General features: G+C 39.5%; 1 protein-coding gene across 1 annotated transcript in view; it reads right to left on the reverse strand.

The window, feature by feature from the left end:
• kcnk2b (potassium channel, subfamily K, member 2b) overlaps positions 1–25,144 on the reverse strand; it is a 48,827-nt gene extending 23,683 nt beyond the window's left edge. The window contains exons 1-3 of the mRNA XM_016237592.1: positions 24,985–25,144; positions 9,208–9,518; positions 3,247–3,364 (exon numbers count right to left, since the gene is read on the reverse strand). Of these exons, the coding sequence (XP_016093078.1) occupies positions 3,247–3,364; positions 9,208–9,518; position 24,985 (430 nt within the window). The 5' untranslated portion in view covers positions 24,986–25,144. The remainder of the gene's footprint in view (positions 1–3,246; positions 3,365–9,207; positions 9,519–24,984) is intronic.
• Positions 25,145–26,116: the final 972 nt, after the last annotated feature.

A 26,116-nucleotide genomic window follows, 5' to 3' on the forward strand; every position in this document is an offset into this window, starting at 1 on the left:
GAATATCAGATATTTCATAATATAGTGAGCATGTTTGTGAATATTTTGAATAAAACAGAAAAAACGAAATAAAACCGATCCATGTGTCATACAGAGCTATTGTGGCTGCATTGTGTCACATGACAAGCATGCCACGTCGCCATGGAAACAATAAGGCATACATTCTAAAATAACTGTCGCCTAAAAAAAAAAACTCACGCTGGGGGCTCAGCTAGAATATTTTAAACTCACATGCGAAAGGGTTAAAGACTGTTTGCATTCATCTTCATCTTCTTCGTGCGTTTATTTCACTGTAGCGTGACAGAAGACTGGACCTGAAAGTGAAAGTGCACGGCGTGTGTTCCCACGTTTTGTTTTTTCGTTTTGCCAGTTTTTATTTTGAGTTATTATGGTTGACCCAGAGCCCAGCCTACCACCACCCTGCTTCGCGGAGCTACAGTTTGAGCTCACCGCTGACGGAGAGCCAAAGCCCACCGCGACCGACGAGCCATCGCCTAGGAGATCGACAGAACTGAGGATTGCCCCGGAGCCAGAGCCTCAATCGACGTCAGTCCAGGAACTCTCTGCCTGCCCTGAATCATCTGTATGTCCTGAAATGACCACGGAGATCGTAACTGAACTGTCTGTTTATATTGAACTGTCCGTCTGCCTGGAATTATATGTCTGCCCTGAACTGTATGCTTATACCATAGCGACCACAGAGGTCGTTCCCCTGTCGCTGGCACTCACGGTGCTGGAAGTGGCATTATGGTGTGCGTGGGCAGCCCACATCGTCCCTAAGCCCCTGACCATCTTGAACTCCCACCCAGCCTCCCTCTCCCACCACCTCTGTACCAGTCCTCACCATGGCCACCGCTGTCTCCTGGAGGCAGAGACAAGGGATCCTCCAGCCATGACGCCGATGGAGACTGGCAGACCCATTGTCTCCGCCTCCAGCCTCTGAGTCCCGGATTCCACCTCGGCCCTTCGACCCAGCAGTTCCACCATGGTTCCTAGCTCCCTCCTCTCCGCCATGGCCCATCAGTCCACCAGTGCCGGCAGGCTCCCTTGTCCCTCCGGCTCCGCCTTGGTCTGTCGTCGACCATCCGCCGCCTCAGGTCTCCACTCCTCCGGCTACACCTCGTCCCTCCATCTCTCTGGCTCCACCTTGGTCCTCTGTCGCATCCGGCTTTACCGCGGCCTTCCGGATTCCCGCCTTGGTTGCCGGAGCCATCTGCTCTGCCTTGGCCCTCCGGATCCTCCCCGTCGCCCTGGCTCATTGGCTCTCCGTCTCCGCCTCAGGCTCCACCACCTGCTCCGTTGCATCGATCGGCCCCCTGGAGTCATCAGCCTTTCCTCCAACGTGGCTCCTCCCTCCGTCGGCTCCACCGTAGGCCGCCATCATGACTGTGGCCTGGGTCCCGCCTGGCTCCTCCAAGTTCCTGTCCCTCATTAGCACCCCTATATATCAATCTGATCCGCCCAGGTCCCTTCTGTGCCCGTCCTGGCTCCTCCCTCCATCATCTCCACCCTGGACTCTGTTCATCGTCCTCCTCCCGGGGGTCCGTCCTCCACCCCAACCTCCTCCAGTATTTGTCTGCCTGCCTTCCTGCCAGCCCTTTGCCATCCCGTCACCATCTCACATCCACTCCTTTGTCCTCTTCCTAAGTCCCCCTCCGTCCCTCCCTTTGTTGTTCCTGCGGCGCGAGGTCATGCCTTCCGGTAGGGGGACGATCTGTTTTTGTTGTGTTTTCATTCCTCATGTGTTCTGTGACCCAGTTTTTCCCCATGTCTGATTATGTTAGTCAGTACACCTGTGTCTTCATTAGTTGATCCTCCTCACCTGTCTGTCCCTCATTAGCACCCCTACTTTAGTCCCAGGTTTAGTTCCCCGGTCCGGTCTACTTCGTCCCTACGCGTGCTCCTGCCTGTTCTGTCCTGGATCTTGTGTGGATTTATTAAAGACTGTTTGCATTCATCTTCATCTTCTTCATGCGTTTATCTCACTGTAGCGTGACAGGTAACCTAACCTGTGCGACTGGGGAAAATTCAGCCAAAAGCCCTATTCGGATGGGAACATTAGAGAAATTTGTTTCACAGACCCACTTTGTGATTTTAATCCCATATAAATTTGCCATGTCTGAGTTTTTCTCACACAACCTCTGTAAAAATTCCACAGCCGAATTACCTACTGTTTTTCGGCAAAAACTCAATGGTCTTCTGAGAAATCGAATCCCGTCCGAATGCAAATGTCTGTGATTGCTGATATTGTATTATGCCAGTGCTTCTCCTCGTGTGTTTTTTGGCCTACCTGAGCTACCATTTGCGCACCATGCTGCACCTTTCACTATGGATGGTATCCAACGATAAAATTAAATTAGAAAATTAATAAGGAGAGATAAAAATCATGGAAAATGCTAAGACGGGCCATTTTAACATCAGCGTCAGGGAAGATACTAGATTTTACTGCTCACTTACATGGGTTTATGTTTATCGGCCACTTCAATAAATTCATGTGAAGTCTATTTAAATTAAGTTTTTGTAATAAACTAAATTATATTAATACATATTTCATTAGATATATACGCCGTATGTGAAACATGCAACCACATCACATCTAGAAAACACACCCACCTCTGTAATAAACACGGAGATGTTAGTCCCATCCAAATTGGTACATGAAATTGCAGACGTCAGATTATAAGAATTTTAACTATTTGAATAGTGCTAAAGATCATCATATAACATCAGGCACAAAAACACACTGATCTCGTCACTAAAAGCACTTGAAAAAGAAGAGAAAGATGCAACAAGGACTAAAGAGGTCCAGTGGATAACAGCATTCTTTTCCAAGAAAGGTGAGTGCTTTATGCTATATAAAGTACATGTTTAATTGCCTTGCATGCACTAAGCAATCTGTTAGCTGCTCTTCCGCTGTGGGCAACAAACATTAAATTTCTCTGACATAAATTTAACATTTTTAACTGTTAATGCTTTTGAGCAGACTCAGCTCCATCTGTCAGCTTGCATCCACTGCTTGACATCATCACAGTGTTCTTAAAAAAAAAAAAAACTCAAACTGACTTCAGATTCCAGCCTTTTGGTTTACTCCGGCAGTTTTAACATACATGTTGAGAACAATCACTGTTCTTATGAGCCTTAAACAGAAACAATGGATAAAGTCAAAAAAGATGCTGCTGCTGCCTAAGTAGTAGATAGTGTGATGGCTCACGTACTACATGTATGCTTGTGTGTGTCCTTTACTACCTATGGTTGTAATAACTGTTCCAGCGAAGAAGAAGGAGTTGCTGAGATCCCATAAACTGCTCTGATTGGATGAGTTTCCTGAAGGGTTCACTCCTGTTCGTAACGCTGACACCACTTGCTGTGATAAGAGAAAAAGTTTTCTATTATTACACATATTCCAAAAATATCCATATGCTCACACACATTTCAAAGTAAAACTGTTTCTGCCTCAGTGTACGACATATTAAAATATTTAATGATTAACAGACTAGTAGCATCAATTGAAATTACAAAAATAATGACCGTTTCTAAGCAGATTTAAAAAGAAACCTCCCTATCTGTCATTGGTTGGCCAGACTGGTAGTCCCACCCCTTATATCAAGCAACTGACAGAGCAGGTAGTTTATATGCTGAACCTCTTAAACAAACAGAGAGCAATGTTTTGAAATTGCCACAGATCCACAAACTTCACGTGTCACATTTTCAGGAAGTTAACTGCAGTACTGTATTTCAACAAATATATAAAGTAAAATTCACATATTCTTACATAAAGAATTGTAAAAATCCCTTTCACAGTTGCATGAAAAAAATATATTTGGTGAATGTGATTATTTCTTCATTTTGTGATAAAATTACTGCGAGAAATAAGATTTGATCTGTGGAACACATGTCTGGAGCTTCAGCATGTCCACACATTTGAAGTGCAAACTCACATTTTTTTCTAAATAAAATGGTTGTGACCCATAACAAGTTGTCTCCATAAAATATCAAAATATTCCACTAATATGCACACTTCTGCCATGTGTGAGACATGCATTTTACCCCATCAATATTCAGGTCTCTATTCTATACATATTTACACCTATCTCCTGTAATCAGCCTGCATCGATCACTCCACCAGCACCATGGAAAGTAAAACCTCTTCCAGTCTATGCTAGCTTATGTGAAAAAAAAAAAACCTAAGTATACTTTTGTGATTGAGCCGTTAGGTACACTGCTGGATGATGGAGGTGATCAGGGCCACGGAGCTCTCGACTGTGACACATGTGATCTATTATCTGAATGGCAAAGAGCCTCAGGTGTGCTGTTTGAAGTAGCAATCAGTAGCACACTTAAGCAAGGACTGAAACATCTGTGAGGTGTGTGTGTGTGTGTGTGACTAGAACATAAACAGATCTGTGAGCTTTCTTAAGCCATGTCCACATGTACACGGGTATTTTTATAAACTAAGGTTTTTCCTTCTTCCGTTTAAAAAAAAATCTCCATCCACATGAAAACGCAAACGCATGCTATGAAGCACTGTCAAGAACATAACAAACCAACAGGTGGCGATATAATCTCAACCGTAAAGCCATGTTGGCCAATCAGAAGCCTGAAAAAGTCTCCAGTAGGCGGAGATAACAGCGCAGGCGCCGACATCACAAGCCAAAAACTCCCGATTTCGCTGTCTACACGATAACACTGCAATTGGAGTTTTTTTTTAAATCTTCACCCTGGCAGGCGTTTTAAAAAATTTTCGGTTTTAGTGAACTGCTGCTGCGTTTGTGTGTGGACGAACGGCCAAACTGCGTAGAAAAAGCTGCGTGTGGACAGGGCCTTAGACTCAACAAAGAGAAAGAAGATTTAAACCCAAGCGCTGTATAAAGGAAATACCTAAAACCATAAATGACTTAGCTTATCGCCTTTTCATTGCACTCTGAAGTCCAATGAAAATAGCTACAAACAAAGCCACAGCCAAATTACCTATTGCATCTGTCTGAGCAACAATTAACTAAATATTTTTTTATTTTAGCACACAAATATTCATATTATACTAACCACCCACAGACTGGTTTAAGCAAGTGCAATCACCACTGAAATGGCACTGCTGCTTCCTCTAAAATACTGTACTCAGAATCGACCCACAAGAACCGCGCCATGCAAATTACATTCAGCACAGACGTTGTGGGTGTTTATGCATTGCCATACATGGACAGTTTCTTTATTGAATGGTTAGTGTGTTATGTGTAAGCCAGGTTAAAGAAATGGTCTTTAATCTAGATTTAAACTGACAGAGCGAGTCTGCCTCCCGACCAATGATAGGTAGGTTATTCCACAGTTTGGGCGCTAAATAGGAAAAGGATCTGCCACCAGCAGTTGATTTTGATATTCTAGGTATCATCAAATTGCCAGAGTTTTGAGAATGCAGTGGACGTGGAGGATTATAATGCAATAAGAGCTCGTTCAAATACTGAGGTGCTAAACCATTCAGGGCTTTATAAGTAATAAGCAAGATTTTAAAATCTATACAATGTTTAATAGGGAGCCAGTGCAGTGTTAACAGAACCGGGCTAATATGGTCATACTTCCTGGTTCTAGTAAGAACTCTAGCTGCTGCATTTTGGATCAGCTGGAGTTTGTTTACTAAGCGTGCAGAACAACCACCCAATAAAGCTTTACAATAATCGAACCTTGAGGTCATGAACGCATGAATTAACATTTCTGCATTTGACATTGAGAGCATAGGTCGTAATTTAGATATATTTTTGAGATGGAAAAATGCAGTTTTACAAATGCTAGAAATGTGGCGTTCAAAGGAAAGATTGCTATCAAATAGCACACCTAGATTCCTAACTGATGACGAAGAATTGACAGAGCAGCCATCAAGTGTTAGACAGTGTTCTAGGTTATTACGTGCGGAGTTTTTAGGTCCTATAATTAACACCTCTGCTTTTTTAGAATTTAGCAGTAAGAAATTACTCGTCATCCAGTTTTTTATATCAACTATGCATTCCGTTAATTTTCCCAATTGGTATGTTTCACCGGGCTGCGAAGAAATATAGAGCTGAGTATCATCAGCATAACAGTGAAAGCTAACACCGTGTTTCCTGACGTAAAGCGTGAAAAGTAACGGCCCTAGTACTGAGCCTTAAGGTACTCCATACTACACTTGTGATCGATATGATACCTCTTCATTCACTGCTACGAATTGATGGCGGTCAGATAAGTACGATTTGAACCATGCTAATGCACTTCCATTAATGCCAACAAAGTTTTCTAGTCTATTCAAAAGAATGTTTTGGTCAATAGTGTCGAACGCAGTACTAAGATCCAGTAGCACCTAATAGAGAGATACAACCACGATCAGATGATAAGAGCAGGTAATTTGTAACTCTAATGAGAGCAGTCTCAATACTATGATACGGTCAAAATCCTGACTGGAAATCCTCACAGATAGCATTTTTCTCTAAGGAGGAATATAATTGTGAGGATACTACCTTTTCTAGTATCTTGGACAGAAAAGTGAATTTTTTCTAAGAGCCACATCTATTTGGTATTCAAAAATGTGGAAAATAGAAGTACAGCATCATAACTTACCTTTATCTTCCTGATTTGTACTGGATGCTTGTTGTGAAGACCGTCCTTCGGATGAGACGTTAAATCGAATTCCTGACTCTCTGTGATCACTAAAAAATCCCATAGCACTTCTCGTAAAGAGTAGGGGTATAACCCGGTGTCCTGGCCAAATTCCCTCCACTGGCCCATGTCAATCATGGCCTCCTAATAATCCCCATGCATTGAATTGGCTCTATCTCTGTCACAATTCGCTACTGGAAGGAATGCAGGCGACACGGAGAAGCGTTAAACAGTCCTTTAATGAACAAACACAGGGGAAAATCCACAACAGGAACGAGGAATGACACACAAACATAACCTGTAGAATCCGGAGTACCAAGGAAGAGCAGATGGTGCCGGCGACCGAGGCGGAGATCCAGATGGCTACGGTGGAGCCGGAGTGACAGAGGACTGAGGAGGAGCCTGACGGAGCCGGAGGGACAAGGCACAGCCAGAGGAGTGAAGTCCCGAGGTGCAGGATGGTCGACGACAGACCAAGGCGGAGCTGGAGGGACGAGGGAGCCCGGCGGAGCCAGTGGACAGATGGGCCACGGCGGAGAGGAGGGAGCTAGGAGCCATGGTGGAGCCGAAGGGTCTACGGGCCCCAGCCACTGTGAAGATGGAGGATGACAGCACTGTGGAGCTCGCACCATATCACTCTGGGCTGGACGTGGAAACGGGTGACAATGGGCTCCGAGGAAGGAGGGAGGAGAGGGGGAAAATCGGCTTCCAGCTCCGTTTCCCAGTCTATAAGGTCCCCCTCGAAGTCCAGCAGTCCCAGTTGTAAAATCAGCTTACCCTCAGCTGCGGTGCAGTGAGCGGAGCTCCATTCCGTGTTCTCACCGTCCACGGCTAGCTCCCTCATGGTGGGCACTGTCGACGGCTCTCGCACCTGGTCTGACAGGTTGGGGTTGACATCCGGGGCGATCCTCTGCTCAGTCGCTCGGCTTTGCGCTGGCTTGTCGATCGCGGAGGGAATTGGCTCTCCGTCATCAGTGGGCTCGGGTTGATGCTCCGCACTGTGGGGAGATGGTGGGCTGGGCTCTGGGTTGGGAGTGGTACTGGCGAGATCCTCCTCGGAACTGACGGTGAGCAGGGATCAGTTTCTCGCCAGTATCCACTCCATGAAGACGGCAAAGTGCTCTAGATGACCATCTTCGGACGAGGGCGCTCTGTACTTGATGTTTAAACTCACATCGCAGAACGCATAGAGCGCGTCGTCTGGGTAGCTGGTGGTGTTAGTTAGCAGCCGGAACAGTATTGTATGGTCCTCGAGAGATCTGTCCCCCTGCTCCAGCAGGAGGAGGAGGAAATCAGGACGAACGAGGGGATCCATAGACACAACGGAAACAAAAAACACTGGAGAAAAAACGGAAACAAAACTGGAGGGAACTAACGGAGGTAACTGTTTAGGTCGGGTCTTTTGTCACGATTCGCTGCAGGAAGGAACGCAGGAGACGCAGAGAAGCATTAAACAGTACTTTAATGAACAAACACAGTGGAAAATCCACAACAGGAACGAGGAATGACACACGAACATAACCTGTAGACCCGTCAAATACAGAACGCAAGGGCATAGACTTAAATACGGGAAGATTGGAGAAACACAGGTGCAGGGGATCATAATCAAACTATTCAGACTGAACGAGGACAGGAACATGACCAAATAAGGGAAAACAGGAACAGAAACAGGGGCAAAACAGGTCCTTGACCTTGACAATCTCCCTCCTCTCCACCTGTAGCTGGTGTGTGGTGAGTGCACTGGCACCGTTGTACTGTAGCTGCTGTTGCATCATTCAGGTGGATGCTGCACACTGGTGGTGGTTGAGGAAAGACTCCCTCTTATGATTGTAAAGTGCATTTAATTTAATTTCAAGTCTAGCAAAACATTTTGAAGTTATCCTTTGTTTCAGTGCCACTTTCTATCCAAGTATCTTACACAAAGGGGAATTTTCTTCAACCAACAATCCATTTGCATTTATTTGGAATCCAAAATATTTCCAAATCTCCAACTTTACCATTTTAGAAGGGGGAAAAAGGCTTCAGCTGTGTTCCTCCTTCCACCATAGTTCTCCATGTGTGCCTCTTTTACAAAGCACACACGTGTTGTTTTTAAAATTTCTCCTCCCATCAAAATACCAGCTCTTATTTTAATCAACAGAGCTTCATTCACACGCTTGTAGTATTGACAGTTTCCTTCATTGCAATGAAAGCAATTTAGTATGATTGATCCTGAGACTGGTTTGACAGGAGGCAAAATTTTAATGTTTGGGTCTATAACAGAAGGCAAAGCTTCTCCAGTGAAAAAGTGTTTCTTTCTTTCACAACATAAGTAGTCATAAACTGAACAGGGCTGCGTTTCTCGTAAACCTTTGGTTTATGATGCAGCCCAGGATCAGACAGGCCAGTAAATGTTATTTTCATCAATAAAAATAAATTAAATGTTCTTATTTTAAAGATGAAAATAATCAGTAAAATGAGCCCAGCATCAATTCAGTATAACCTGACATTTGGGACAGATAAATAAGAAACCTAAAATGTGTAACCCAAGTAGCCCAACATGTGTTTTGTCCAATATTTGGTTTGAGTGCATGTCAGCTGTTTCACCTTCACTAAGTTTTCCAGGTCTGATGAGTTGACACATGGATGCTGTTCAAGGAATTCCAGTTTTTCCACCAGGATGGCCAGTTTCTGGGACGTCTCATGAGGCTGCTCCAGCTCTTTAAACACAGTTGCTCCGACAATCAAGTACAGTACCACCAGCAGGAAGACGCTCAGCACTGTTTTCCAGCGCATAACAGTCACACGAGGCTCAAAGTCATCTGGAGACTTCAGCAGCACAGGCTGAGCTGAGAACGACAGGCGTGGTTTGGAGTTGTGAGTGGCTGTTTTAGGATCAAGGAGGTCAGGAGCAGCCACTAACAAACAGAACAAAGAAAGAAAAGCATAATATGAGATAATATGAGATTATACGCACATTCATATCAGTAGTCCAGCAGTAATTTACTGATAAATGGAATTTGTATGTGTGCTCTTATTTCAAGTCATTAAAATTGCACAGAATAAATCTGTAATGTCAAACTGAATGAATGTGCTACCTGCATTGCTTACATTTGGCTGTGTTAAACAAATTTAATTAATCGTGACCTTTACTTTATGCATTCATAAAACACTTGTACCCAAAGCATCTTAAACTGCATTCATAGTACAGTTCATGCATTTTCTAGACTCAAACCTATGGCCTTGGCAGTGATACTTCTACTACAGGAACACTTGTTTGAGCTGCAGAAACACTACTCTTCCATATGAAAAAAAGATAATAATAATAAAATAACTAAAAAAGTCTTTGTTAACCCTAAAAAGGGCAAAACCATAAAGAGACAACAGAAAATTAATTTACTGCTATTTTTCATCTTATTGGGACTCAAATAATAAAATTTCATGTTGGATGTTTGACTCATGAAAAATAATGAATTTACTGATAAATGGAATTTGTATGTGTGCTCTTATTTCAAGTCATTAAAATTGCACAGAATAAATCTGTAATGTCAAACTGAATGAATGCGCTACCTGCATTGCTTACATTTGGCTGTGTTAAACAAATTTAATTAATCGTGACCTTTACTTTATGCATTCATAAAACACTTGTACCCAAAGCATCTTATACTGCATTCATAGTACAGTTCATGCATTTTCTAGACTCAAACCTATGGCCTTGGCAGTGATACTTCTACTACAGGAACACTTGTTTGAGCTGCAGAAACACTACTCTTCCATATGTAAAAAAGATAATAATAATAAAATAACTAAAAAAGTCTTTGTTAACCCTAAAAAGGGCAAAACCATAAAGAGACAACAGAAAATTAATTTACTGCTATTTTTCGTCTTATTGGGACTCAAATAATAAAATTTCATGTTGGATGTTTGACTCATGAAAAATAATCACGTTGTTTGTATTTGCCAAAACTGATTTACTGAAGTCAAAACACGGACGGAATTGGTCTTAGCGTGAGCGCCGCTTTCTGTGAGGCGGAAGCGACCAGCTGATAGGATTCCACAGTAGGGCTGTCAAAATGGCTGAAAATCTAAATTCGAATTTTGTACTTAAATATTCAAATTTAAAAGGCATAATTTCAGTTAGGGGGAAAAGGCTTTTGGCTTCTCTCCTGAGGCCACAAGAGAGCGCATCGAGCAAAATATTACTAATGCACGTTTCTTCAAAGCAATAAAATAACACGACTAGCTTTGAAAAAAGTGTATAATGTTTAAATTAATGTTTATAAACCATATATAATTAAGTTGCTTAAACAATTAGAAACAAAACAGCATCATGTATGTATGTATAGTTTAATACAAAGAACCGAAAACCAATCACAAAGAGTACTTTCTTCATTTAAAAACATTAGGTGCAGTGGGATGGGGAAAACCGCCATAAAGTTTCGAGACATGAGTTTTAAAAGTTGAACTTACTTTAATTTTACATGGCTTTCTAAATATGCAGCTCTCTTTAGCGAGACGCGAGTGCAATGGTGATAGATGTCCCTCTAGAAAATGCGATAAATATGCATTCTGTGTGAACGGCTTGGTTTCGGTTTTAACATAAACAACATTCTTCGCAATGATGATCTCTTTTTCCGCAATATTTTGATTGAAAAACGTAGCAGTGCCACATCCAGTGGGTTCAAGGCTAAAATGGATAGGCTTAATGCAACTGGAAAAGCATTAAAATGCAATGACACCTACATCGTCATCGCATCTCGTGTGCCACTGATAAGGCTGCCTGCAACGCACACCTAAAATTCGAATGCAAGGTTTTTGCATTCGAATGTGGATTTTTATTTTAAATTCGACGAATATTCGAAATTCGAATTTGTTTTGACAGCCCTATTCCGCAGCCTTCGTTGAACAGTTGTTACGTTTTCTGATTTACTTAACGTATACTGCGTGAGGGTGGCTGTGATTGGATGATAACAGGTGTCGGTGATTATTCTCAAGTGATCAGTACTGCTGCTGTTGTATCAGTCAGAGGTTAACTGTCAAGAAACGGGACAAGGGAGGTCACATACGGGACACATAAATTAAGCAAAATATACGGGACGTCCCAGCTAATATGGAATGGTTGGCAACCCTAGTACCATAACAACAAGACTCTTCATCATCTGATGCCAGTGTTGTCAAAGTTATGTTCCATATGATTTTGTTTTTTGTCTTGTTTTCCCTGTGTCTGTTTGCCTGTATTATCTTTAGTTATTAGTTTCTATGGTTTTGTAATTAGTATGCACATATTTCAGTTCCTTTTGATTAACTTGTCTGTGTATTTAAGCCTCTCTTTGTTCTATGTTTGATCTTGTTTATGGTAAAGTGTAGTGTGTTGCTTCATTTCCCTTGTTTATTAAAACTCTTTGTGAACTTATCACACAGAAATGTTACAAAAGGGAGATTGATCTTTCTAGAACTGTAGTCTGGGACTATTTACTTTTAGAACTTTCCCAACTAGGTTCACATAAGTGCAAATTTCCCCATCTCTAAACCTCTGATTTAGTTCTCTTTCTATACATTTAAGATATGTTCAGTGAGTCGCACATCCAAATCCAAACACTTGATCTAAAATCCTATGCTTTTGTATATTTGTTTTTTTACAAAGAAACATCCCCTTTAAACAAGTAGGCTCTTACTGTGAGGTTTGAGGTAAGGGATGAGGTGAGGACTCATGCACAGAGCAATAATCCTTTTTATTACATTTAAAAAAAGAAACAAAAACTACCCCGAAGGAATGGGGCAGGACAACGAACCCAAGGGTATAAAAGACAACAAATTATCACAGGACTGAAAGCACAAGGAAAGGATAAATAGGAAACCAAACAGTGAGGATAACAAAAGAAGACAGGTGGACAAATTATCCAATGATCAGGTAACAAGAGTGTTCAACAATAGAGAGAAGAACACATTGCATATAGAAACAAACACAAAAGCCATCTGTTCGCACAAAGCATAACACAAGAACACATGGCCAATGAGACCACTCACAAGCTGAATGCTAAACCAAACATGACACAAGAAAAAAAGGCATGAGACAAGACCGCATGGTGAGAGAATGAACACTCACCACATGTGCTCACAACAAAGACAAAATATAGATAGAGCATGAATATCTGAACCCCGACACTGAACCGAAACAAAACGGACAGAAGTGCTAGGATCTGAACATCACACTCCAAACCAGGGGTGTAAATTGCGGGGGAATGGGGGCATCAGGACAAATTGTAGCTTTAGTTTATTTTTTAGTTATTATTTAGTTACATAACACAAGAACACATGGCCAATGAGACCACTCACAAGCTGAATGCTAAACCAAACATGACACAAGAAAAAAAAAGGCATGAGACAAGACCGCATGGTGAGAGAATGAACACTCACCACATGTGCTCACAACAAAGACAAAATATAGATAGAGCATGAATATCTGAACCCCGACACTGAACCGAAACAAAACGGACAGAAGTGCTAGGATCTGAACATCACACTCCAAACCAGGGGTGTAAATTGCGGGGGAATGGGGGCATCAGGACAAATTGTAGCTTTAGTTTATTTTTTAGTTATTATTTAGTTTATTTACCAAATAAATATTTTATTTGATTCAACAAAAAAATGTATTACACAAACATTTAGGCTACAATGGCCTAACATAAACTATGGAACATAAAAGAAGATCATTTGAGAAACATCTCAGTATTGTTTGTTCATACAATGAAAGTCATTGGTAACCAAAACAGCTTTGTACCAACAGTCTTCAAAATACCTTCCTTTATATTCCACAAAAGAAAGGTTTGAAACGACATGAGAGTGAGTAAATGACAGAATTTAAATTTTTTGGGTGAACTATCCCTTTAATGTTTTTATTATTATTGTTGTTATTATTATTAATTAAATGATACTCTAAATAAGAAACTAAATCTGCCAGGAGGTGGCGGTAAACGTCTTCAGTCGATTCGTTCAACTGAATGATTCATTCAGTAATGAAGTTCATTCTCTTTATGAATGGGTCTTTGAATCATTGGTTCACACGATTCGTTCAAAACACGGATTCATTCAGAAACTAAACACCGCTGTGTTGCTCGGAGACGCGCAACAATTCTGCTGTGGCTTTAAAGGTTATATATTCTTTGAAGAATTGAGCAAAAACACATAATATTTTGTTTAAAATATAACACAATATCAACTTCTTACTTTATGAAATGTATGAAATCGCATTTAACTTGTGATATTCGGGTCAAAAACAGCACTTGTGTAATAGCCTACTGCTCTCCCTGCTCGTGTGATATCGATATTGTATGATATAAATATGAGAAAAAAACTCATTTTTTGCACCAATATTTTGAATTTTAGGGCATAACTGCATTTATGGAGTTGTTGCCCCGCATCATATTTGTCAACAGTCAACTGTACGAAATGTAAAATGATGTACAGGTCTGGGGGCGGGGCCAGTGCATTAACTGCATTAAAATATTTTAGTTAACGCATTAAACTGACAGCCCTAATATATACTTAAAATAATTGTGTAAGTAGTAAAACAATATAAATGCAAAAAAGTGTTTTAAGTTTAAAAACGTTTTGAGTCCCCCCTCCCTTGCCTCACAGTGGTTTGGTCCACTGCCTGCTTTCCCCCTTTACCTCATGATACACACACGAGTCCGGTGGAAGAAAACAAAGTTCTTCAGTAGTTGTGTGTAAGTAGGCTGTCGAGGCTATTTTATTCACTTTAAACATCAGATGAAGTGATTGTTTCTCTTTAATATTGAATTTTAGGGCATAACTGCATTTATGGAGTTGTTGCCCCGCATCATATTTGTCAACAGTCAACTGTATGAAATGTAAAATGATGTACAGGTCTGGGGGCGGGGCCAGTGCATAAACTGCATTAAAATATTTTAGTTAACGCATTAAACTGACAGCCCTAATATATACTTAAAATAATTGTGTAAGTAGTAAAACAATATAAATGCAAAAAAGTGTTTTAAGTTTAAAAACGTTTTGAGTCCCCCCTCCCTTGCCTCACAGTGGTTTGGTCCACTGCCTGCTTTCCCCCTTTACCTCATGATACACACACGAGTCCGGTGGAAGAAAACAAAGTTCTTCAGTAGTTGTGTGTAAGTAGGCTGTCGAGGCTATTTTATTCACTTTAAACATCAGATGAAGTGATTGTTTCTCTTTAATACAGATGATGCTGGATCATAGATAAATTAGTCATGACAAAAAATTATGATATCCAAAGTATTTTTCAATGAGTGATTATAAGGTTACCTAGCTTAGCTTTTAATACCATAGCTTGTTGGACAGTAAGTCACCCACTACAAAATAACATGGCGATAAGCCTGAGTGTGAACTTATATTAGGCTAATATTGTAGACCTACCAATGTGTTGGGTAGCAGTGGGCTTGCTGTGATTAAATATATCTAAATAAGAGACATCCTCAGTCCCAGACGAAACCTAAAATACTATGTGGAGGATGCAAAATAATTTAATAATTATAATATGACCGTGTGGTGAACCTATGAACTGAACTAATATTTAAACGGTCTCCATGCTGTGTACAAATATCTATCCTTACAAGTACAATTTTGGCTGTATTATTTGTGTCCCCTTCAAAAATTGCTCTTGAGAAATTATGTTTATTGTCTCCCCCCTACTGTTAGATGAAATTTACGCCCTTACTCCAAACATACAACGTATCACGCCAACGAAAGGATGCATGGCCTGTGTGAACTCAAAACCACACACTCGCACAAAGACAAGACGATAGAAGTCACCAAACTAAAAATAAACCGGACCGATAGTGACAGAACCTTGACATTTACATATTAACAACTTTAGGTCAGTCAAATTAATTATATGAGAGTCAGTAAAATTATGAAATTTTGCATGTTACCATTCAACTGAATTTTGTTCCAATTATTGCTTCAAAATTATCAGTGTACATTTCCAACTATAGAGTTCTCAATTTAACAAGGGACACAAAATAGTGACAAAAACTTAAATCTAATAAAAATGTCTAAAGGATGTTTTTTGGTATCTTTTTTTATGTTACATGCATGGCTGCATTGTGTCTCTCTCTCTTCTTTCCCAAACACTGCATTGTGGTGTCTGAAGGGTGTTGTACTAGTACTACTAGTGTTCTCCAAAGCTTTGTAATTTGAGAATCTAGCTGCAAGCAGTGATTTCCGGAGTTCAAGTGCTTCAATGCATTTAAGTACAAATGAAAAAATACAGTAAGTATTATTTAGCAAGCCTGTAACCACCTAAATCAATGATTAAACAGAGTATTTTCAATTCCAAGTAAATTGCCATAGAAATATATATATTTTTAACATTTATGGCTGTTATAGCGCCACCTATAGTATGATATCCATAAAAGTTGGCATGCTTCTTTAGAATCATACACTGCATGTGCTCACCTAATTTTGTGAAGTTCAGAGTTTTTGTTCAGGATTATAGGCGTTTGGGTATATTTGGCAACGCCCATTTTCTAAATGACAATGTTATAGCTAACCAAATTGTAAAGTTCAACATTTTTGATAATTATTGACCTAGAGAGTCCAGAGAATTGTACCGAAGTGGATTTTGAGGTTAAACAAAAAAATCTAGGACTAGTTTGCAAAAGTTTTTTTTTTTTTTAATAATCTTGAATAATTCAAACAATTTGATTGACAGCAGTGGTTGTTTAAAATTAACAGAGATTTATCATATGATAAAACAAATTGCGCAATATACAATTGTTTACACACTTAAAAAATGTGATATTGCACCCAGTGGCCGATTTCTTTCTTTCAAGTTTCTCCCAGACCTTTAAGGCCGTGGGTCAAAAAGGCCCACTCAGTTTCGTTCTGATCGGCCTCCGTTAATACCGTCTAATAGGTGCTCAAATTTCATCTTGTCCATGTTTTTTTTAAGGTACAGAAATAGACAGCCATGGCCCTTAATTTTGGACAGACACTGCATGACAATTTTCAAGTTAATCAGACTAGCGGATGCGTAGCTATAGCCATTTTGATATTTTTGTCCTATTATAGTGCCACACACTGGCCAAACTCCACGTTTTTTTTGTCACGTGACCTCAGATTTAGGTCTTACATATGTGTATCGAGTTTGGTGTAAACATCTCATTCCGTTCAAGAGTTATAGCCATTTTAGAAAAAGTGGCCCAATTTCTTTTGAACGTTTTGGTGTCTCTTTGCGACGGGGAGTTGAAAACTCAACTTTGTTTGATAATTATTGATATTCACTATCCAGATCATTTTTCTGCACTGGTTTGGCTCCAATCGGGCAAAAAAAAAAAAAAACAGGACTACTTCGAAAAAGTAGGTTTTTCCAAAAATTCAAAATAGCCAACAGTGTTGCCAGGGTGGCGATCAAATATGTTGTGTTTATTCGTCTTGAGTAAAGGATTCTGCAAAGAGTGGTTTAGGAGTTATCGATCAGGGCAAGCCTTGGTGACGTTGCAGACGGTGTGGGAACTACTATCCCTCATAGTTTCAGGTCTCTACACCTTATGGTTTGGTCTGCCTGATCAATTTTAGGTCAGAATAGTGATCTTTGAAAATCTTAAAAATTGCAATAGGGTTGCAGCACTATGCACTTGAACCCATAATAATAATAAATTCACATTTCTTCATTTGAGTGCCTGGTAATTATTTATTTTTTTTACTTTATGTCCCATTAGCTATGGAAAATAAAAATATTTATTTTTCTGTCTCTGAAAGTATGATTTTTCTCAATTTTCTTGCAGACACTCATTTAGTCTGGCAATTATAATTACCAACACTTCAGTCATTACAGTGCTTTACAGTCAGCAGCATGTGTTTCTTTCACACATAACTGTGTGTGAGTTATGTGGGGGTTGAATTTACTAGTACAGCCATTCTTAAAGATAAAGATACTGTATGTTAAGATACATTTCTGCTGTTCTAGAAAAGCCCTGAAACCTCTCAGAGACAAGTCCTCCTTCATTAATGTGCCTCGCAAAACTTGTAAGTTATATGTGGGCCTAGTTCAATCCATTTCATGAGTCAGTCCAAAGAACTCCTGTGCTTCAGGTTGAGGATGCTTGTACAGGAGATGTGCTTTAAAGTAGTGGCTTTCAATCATGCTCTGCACATTTGTCTCCCTTCTGATTCAAATTCAGATAATCAGCTCATTAGTAGAGAACTCTAAATTGAACTGAGTGTGTCTGATTAGAGAGATCTACAAAATGTGCAGAGCAGTGGGTCCCCAGGACCATGACTGAAAACCACAGCTTTAATCAATAGAGTGCTGGTGAGTTGTGACGCAGACCTGGTGAAAAGATCATCAGCTAGCTTCTGATCTGTAAGCGGAGAAGTCATTTGGTGTATGCGACGGACACACAAAACAAAGAAATGTTTGAAGGCTTCTTTGTGTGGGCAGGCTCTCACCATTGAGACTCAAGTCCTTGAGGGTGAGAAAGCTTGCATCCCATGCTGTTTGAGGCAATTTTATGCAGTTTAAGACTTGACTGTAAAAGTGATGCTTTTAAGAGTGTACAGGTCGAAGACTAAGAATCTGTGGGAAAGATGTAAGATTGTATCGTCCATGTAAAAAGTGCCTCTTTTGCTCACTTTTCTCTGCAGCTTGTTAAAGACCATAAATAGACTTGTTCAAAATGTACTTATCACGTTCCACTGAAGAAAGAAATTACCACTCACCAAGCATCAAATATGAGTCACAATCGCCATTGGTAAGTATATCAAATGGTGATATTGCCAGTTGACAATATCAAATAATACAAATACAGTTTCATGACCGCTAAAAAATATTCATGGCTAGTACATTTTCACAAGTCATCAACCATTGGCTTGTGTAGCTAAAGGTTAGTTTGGACTCTGCATATGAGATCAACATAAAGGTGAGTAAATAATGACAGAATTTCCATTTTTGTGCAAACTATCCCTTTATACATATTATTCTGTAGACAGTTTATCTCACACCCTTATGCTTGTGAAAGCATAACATCTTTTGGGGCTTGTGAAGCAAAGGCTCAGTGTTAGGGATAGGTTTGTGGGTTAAATCTAAAGTTCTGGCATGAAACTCTAGATGGTGCTGTCCGATAGGTCTAAATCTGACAATTCAATGACATTATCACATAGTGCAGCTGATTGGTTCTTTTGGATCAGCAGCCAATGAGCTCGCTGCTCAACATTCAAATACTTGGCTAGTGCTTGCAGCAGTTGCAGTGTGCTTCAGAAACCTTCCACCTTCCCCAGCTCCACCTGTATAGATCTGCTACGAGGTGATTCATGTATGCTATATGGGGGTTATTCATATATGTTATATGTGCAGCAGCAGTATTTCTTATATGCTCACAGCAGCATGTTGTGGATGTATTGGCAGTAGCAAGTCTCGGTACTTGCTCTGCCACAGCAGCAGCAGCGGAGCAAATCTATTCCGCCAAGACCAAACACATTAATATTGTCATCTACATTATCAATGCTAATCCCTTTGAGAGTTGTCATGACAGACATTTTATTACTGGTAGGTCATCCTGAGCAGGTAGGTAGGTATTTTCAAATCTCTTCACCCCCCAAAAAACTTATTTTTTAATTTTAACTATTCGTATTATCTAGTGATTTCAATGCAATATATATCAGTCTTCTCTAGTAGACAGAGAAGAAGAGAAACTATAGACCTTAGTCAGAGTAGCACAATATTTTATTTTTGACAGGACTGAAATGAAGCTGTAATGAAGTACAGTGGATTGTACTGTTATTTAACAACATGCCAGTTCTTCAGCTGATAAATCGTCTTTAAAAGACTTTCTTTCAGTCGACAGAAACTTGGTAAAAGTATTTTAAAAGTTGTGAGATTTGAAAATACTTGTGATCTAGGACATTTATACAGTGCATGTCATTGTAAAGTCTGTAAGTCTGTCTCTCACAGCCTTGTTGTCATCCATGTAAAATTCAGTATGGTGTCTACCCTGATTAAAGGGGTGGTTGATTGTGATTTCACTTTTTTAATGTTAGTTAGTGTGTAATGTTGCTGTTTGAGCATGAACAATATCTGCAAAGTTGCGGCGCTGAAAGTTCAATGCAAACGAAGATATCGCCTTTTAAATTTCTGGCAGTTTAATGCCTACAAAAACGGCTCATAGGGACTACAATGAGATACTTCCCGGGTTTGTGACATCACAAACCCAGATAAACCCTGCACCCGGGAACATGCAACAAAAGAGGCGAGACCACACTGCGCTACTTTAGAGAAGAGGAAGAAAACTAGGGGTGCATGTAAAAATCTATTCATATATGAATCGCAATTCTCTTCTCTAATGATTCTAATGGATTCACAAGTTTCAAAATCAATGTTCTAAAGCAGCGGTTCTCAATACTGTTCCTCGCATCGCCCTGCTCTGTATTTCTTTCTCTCTCTCTTATCTCTCATTCAGATCACCAGCTCAGCTCAAACAACTGTTCCATTTATACACTTATTTTCACATAGTTATGAGAAGCGTTATACATGGATGCACGTGCGGTTGCCGTACTGTATTAAAGCTTTAATCAGGATAAAACCTTATATTAAAACCTATAACAGAACCAGTAGCATTTACAACAGCGTATCGAAAAGTATGAGACAACAACAAACAAAAAACATACCATTAAGAGCCGTGCTTGCGCAGGTTCTGCACGATCCTCTTCACTAATATCCTCTGCGTCTCAATCGGACTCAAGTTGATAAGCGATATTAACAACGCCGTAGTTTACAATACAACTGGAGCACATGCCGCTGAGGTGAGGGGCGGGACGTTTACACAGCAAAATCCCCCGAGTTAAGTCAACTCTGCTCAAAGTACATATTGTCCCAATCTACACTGTAAAATCTAATTAGTTGGGCTTACTTAAAAAAAGCATGCAAACCGATTGCCTTGAAAAAACTAAGTAAAGTGAAATAGCAATAGTATGTTGTACTGACAGATGCTTAGTTAGTATAGCTTACTTACACGAGAGTTCTAGTAACTAAAAAAGAACTGTAGGGGGTACTTGATCCTTTCATTTAGGTTTACTCATGACTTAGTATAGCTACTCACTGACTCCCAGAGTGCATTGCGGTATGAATAAATTATACAGTTGCTTTGTTTTATAGTTGTTGATTTTATTTGACAATTTTATTTGCTGTCTTGTGTCAGTAGCAGCACAACAAAAAGAGCAAATAAAATGGCTATTGTTACAAGTAATGAAAATAAATTAAATTGAATTGTTACCATTGTTGTGGTTCACGTGCTGAATGTTTAAGTCTGTGTGTGACTTTAGCATGTTAATTATCTAGTGATTTCAATGCAATATATATCAGTCTTCTCTAGTAGACAGAGAAGAAGAGAAACTATAGACCTTAGTCAGAGTAGCACAATATTTTATTTTTGACAGGACTGAAATGAAGCTGTAATGAAGTACAGTGGATTGTACTGTTATTTAACAACATGCCAGTTCTTCAGCTGATAAATCGTCTTTAAAAGACTTTCTTTCAGTCGACAGAAACTTGGTAAAAGTATTTTAAAAGTTGTGAGATTTGAAAATACTTGTGATCTAGGACATTTATACAGTGCATGTCATTGTAAAGTCTGTAAGTCTGTCTCTCACAGCCTTGTTGTCATCCATGTAAAATTCAGTATGGTGTCTACCCTGATTAAAGGGGTGGTTGATTGTGATTTCACTTTTTTAATGTTAGTTAGTGTGTAATGTTGCTGTTTGAGCATGAACAATATCTGCAAAGTTGCGGCGCTGAAAGTTCAATGCAAACGAAGATATCGCCTTTTAAATTTCTGGCAGTTTAATGCCTACAAAAACGGCTCATAGGGACTACAATGAGATACTTCCCGGGTTTGTGACATCACAAACCCAGATAAACCCTGCACCCGGGAACATGCAACAAAAGAGGCGAGACCACACTGCGCTACTTTAGAGAAGAGGAAGAAAACTAGGGGTGCATGTAAAAATCTATTCATATATGAATCGCAATTCTCTTCTCTAATGATTCTAATGGATTCACAAGTTTCAAAATCAATGTTCTAAAGCAGCGGTTCTCAATACTGTTCCTCGCATCGCCCTGCTCTGTATTTCTTTCTCTCTCTCTTATCTCTCATTCAGATCACCAGCTCAGCTCAAACAACTGTTCCATTTATACACTTATTTTCACATAGTTATGAGAAGCGTTATACATGGATGCACGTGCGGTTGCCGTACTGTATTAAAGCTTTAATCAGGATAAAACCTTATATTAAAACCTATAACAGAACCAGTAGCATTTACAACAGCGTATCGAAAAGTATGAGACAACAACAAACAAAAAACATACCATTAAGAGCCGTGCTTGCGCAGGTTCTGCACGATCCTCTTCACTAATATCCTCTGCGTCTCAATCGGACTCAAGTTGATAAGCGATATTAACAACGCCGTAGTTTACAATACAACTGGAGCACATGCCGCTGAGGTGAGGGGCGGGACGTTTACACAGCAAAATCCCCCGAGTTAAGTCAACTCTGCTCAAAGTACATATTGTCATCTTTATGAAAAAGTTTTTGATAAAGTTGATTGATGAACACACACACAAATAATGCACTAAAGCACTAATGCTTTAATTAGAAGATAGGTCACTTTCTAAAATCAACCTATTTATTACTTTTCTTCCTTTGAAATCAAATAACTCTGACTTCATAATGCATTACTACATTAACAGGAAGATAATTATAGTAACGTAAACCAAGTTCAAAGTGCCCAACCAAAGGGACTGCTAATCACTATAATTGTGAACTAAAAAAAACACATTTTAGGTAAATCAACATCAATTTATGAAGTTAGCTTATGTGATGTTCTTTCAAATATTTCAGTTGTATTGAGAATTCAACATTCAAGATGACTTTGGGAAACGAGTGAATGCAACTAGTGAAAGATAATTGCAGACGTGGAGGAAATGAGTGAAAAGTCTATTAAGACTCGTTTTCCTTTCTTCTGCTGCTGTTGTTATGTTGCACATTAGCATCATATTAGTGCACTGCTGCCTCTCATTGGTTTATTAATGTCATTGGTTCCTTTGTGGCTACTTGAATATTTTAAGTAAGTGTCACTCAAAACAGTAAGTAAATGGTTTTATTTGCCTTGAAAGTAGCTGTAACTTATTAAAACCTAGTAAGTATAACAACTAAGTAAAGATAACTAACTAAATCTAAGTAAGGTAAACTATTGGATTTTACAGTGTACAGAGTGTTAAAGTAACACTGAAGCCAAGTTAATGGGATAATTAAGCAATTAATTAATTGATGAGTGAGCATTAATAAAGAAAACCCGCTGTTAACAATGTTGAAGATGAACAACTTCTGCTCAGGCTTTTAAACATGAAAACGTATCACATAATCCTCAACAGTGGTAACTCGGCTTCAGTGTTACTTTAACACTCTGTAGATTGGGACAATATGTACTCTGAGCAGAGTTGATTTTACTGTGAGACGTGCACTAGAGGCAGTTTAGCCAATCACAACACACTGGACTAGCTAACCAATCAGAGCCCATCGCGTATTTCTGAGGGAGGGGTTTCATAAAAGCAGGAAATGATAAGCGCGTTTATAGGAGAAAGGACAGAGCGGTGTGGAATATAGGTAAATTGTGTGAAAAATTGTGCGTTTTTTAAAAAACGAAGCATTAACACATGCTAGACTGCACCCCATAAACACAATCAAGCCTTAAAAAAAAAAAAACAGTCAACCACCCCTTTAAAGAGGTCAACACTGATGGACAGCTAAGGCCATCAAGCAGCATGCACTGCGGGAAAGATGCACATGACATAGGCTGAGAACCATAAAGAACCACTAGTTAAGCAGAAACACTGAAAAGAACTAAAGTGCGCACAATTTAATACATGCAGTCATTTAGTAAATTAGGGCTAAAATGCACAAAATACATGCACAAATTATTAAATCACTAATTGTTGATTCAAAAGATGCAGGATATATAAGGGTGCTGCAGCATATGCCATGCAAAAAAAAAAAAACAAGTGCATTTTCATTTTTGAGTAAGGCATTTAAATGTAACAATAGCATCTTAAATTTACCACTTTAAACCACCTTTAATAAATTTCAGGCAGTAGGCTATAAAACTATATTTTACTAAACAGTTTTAAATAGTATGTTTTCATTCTTAAAATGAGATTCACATCATGCAGTATTCTCCCTTGGCTAACACACACATTCATGGTGGATGTTGACGCACAAGGTCATGTGTGGCTCACTCAAACTCATGTAGTACAACAGAGTTGTAGATTTTAGTAATTGTAAAAGGGATACTCCGGGTTCAGTACAAGTTAAGATTAACTGACAGCATGTGTGGCATAATGTTGAGATTACCAGAAAAAAATGCAAAAATATGGGATACAGTAAAGCACTTACAATTATGGTGTGATTTGTAAATGTTGAAAAATTCACTGTTTTAATAAAAAAGCCACAAAACTAAAATAATGTGGATTATAACATGATTAATCTAGTACTAAATTATTCAATTTTCCCAGATTCAATGCCTTGACAAAGATGCCTTAAACCCTTTTACTGTAAAAAGAATGATAAAAACAACTTTATACCTTAAATAATACACAAGTTTTAAAATGAATGTAAGTGCTTTTATGGATCTATAAGCTTTACATTTTATTAGTAGGGATGAGGTAAAATTGTTGGTAATCAACATGAACAAATAATCAACAATTAACAAATGCTGTCGATTGTACAAGTTAAATGGCTAATTTGTATTGAAACCTGAACAATCCTTTAATGTTCTTAATAACCGCAATTCATAAGGTGTAAGACAGCTTATCATATATGATTGTAGAAATGATTTAAAATGAGCTGCACCATTTTTTAAAAAGTTGTCTATTAAAAGAGACATTTGATCAACACATCTGATCAGTATTCAGTCATGTCCTATTCATATAAACAGTTTCTCAAATTAACATAAGATATTCAGGTGATATTAAATTTTATGATGCATGTATTACGCAGTTCGCTACACGCAACACATTGATAATTTATGAACCATTTCTGTAGGCTGCAGGTTCTCTCTCTCTCTCTCTCTCTCTCTCTCTCTCTTCACCAACCCGTGACCGCTCTGCCTTCTGATCAAGGGAAATTATTCACGGGTACGTCGATCCTTTAATATTCATCTAGGATGGCGTTTATTCCTGTCTTTACTTCAAAGACGACTATATCAAATCTAAACCGCATGCGCATCCTCTCTTCCTCTCTCTCTTCCACACACACACACACACACACACACACACACACACACACACACACACACAATGTATTTCAAGCCGGTTGTGTTTCTGTTTATGTAACTTACTTCTTCAGTCCTCTCCTCATCGACGCTCGCGTTACCGTGTGGCTGCAGAGGTTCGGTTCAATTTCCCCAACTCCATTTCTTCTGATCAGTGATAGGGTTGTTTTTTTCTGCTGTTAAGCTGCCAGAACCTCTCGGATAACGCACAGCTTGTTGAATGAGTGAAAGCGGAGGAACCTGAATCGCGCCTCCTCTAGACCACAGACTCCAATGACGCAAGACGCGCGAGAGTGGTCGGGCTCTGAGAGGGAACTAAAGGTGGGAGGTTTGAAGCAGTTTGATTTCTGAACCATCACAATTGTGCTCCTGGCTCTCAAACTCAGCCCTGCTAACACACGAAGTATCAGAGAAATAATTTACTCGAAAACGTGGTCATTTTAATGACTTTACTAGTTGGAAATGTGACGCCGACGCACAGGACCATCAGTTACAACCTCAGCGTCCTATGGTTTCTTGTCGTTCCAAGAAAACACAACGTCCCCAAGCCAGTTCTAATCACCAAATGTTTAACTAAATGTGTAATTAAAACTTGTGAGGTCCAGTCACAATATAACAAAGGAAGTCAGAAGATTTGTTACATATAAGCACTTTTGAAGCAGAGTAGTCTAGAACACCTCTATATGTTAAAGGGGCAGTTCACCCAAAAAAATGAAAATCCGGTCTCACCCTCATGTCGTTCCAAACCCATAAGACTTTCATTCAGCTGTCCCTCTAAAATCCAAACAACCAAAACTTTAACACAGCCATATTTAATCGGTCCTGATATGTTAAGTTGTAAAGGAACAATGAACTTTTACTAATCTACTATTAGTAGATTGCTATTATACTATTAGAATCTACAGTACTATTAGGCCCTACTACTACTATTACTGAGTAATCATTTTTTCAAGCCAACTCCAGAGGGAGTTAAAGGGGTCATATGATGTTGCAAAAAAGGATATTATTTTGTGTATTTGGTGTAATGAAATGTGTTTATGCGGTTTAAGGTAAAAAAAACACATTATTTTCCACATACTGTACATTATTGTTTCTCCTCTATGCCCCGCCTTTCTGAAACGCGTCGATTTTTACAAAGCTCATCGGTCTGAAAAGCGAGGTGTGCTCTGATTGGCCAGCTATCCAGTGCGTTGTGATT

This window comes from Sinocyclocheilus grahami, unplaced genomic scaffold (genome assembly GCF_001515645.1).
Source record: "Sinocyclocheilus grahami isolate Dianchi unplaced genomic scaffold, SAMN03320097.WGS_v1.1 scaffold519.1, whole genome shotgun sequence".
Classification (NCBI taxonomy): Eukaryota; Metazoa; Chordata; class Actinopteri; order Cypriniformes; family Cyprinidae; genus Sinocyclocheilus; species Sinocyclocheilus grahami.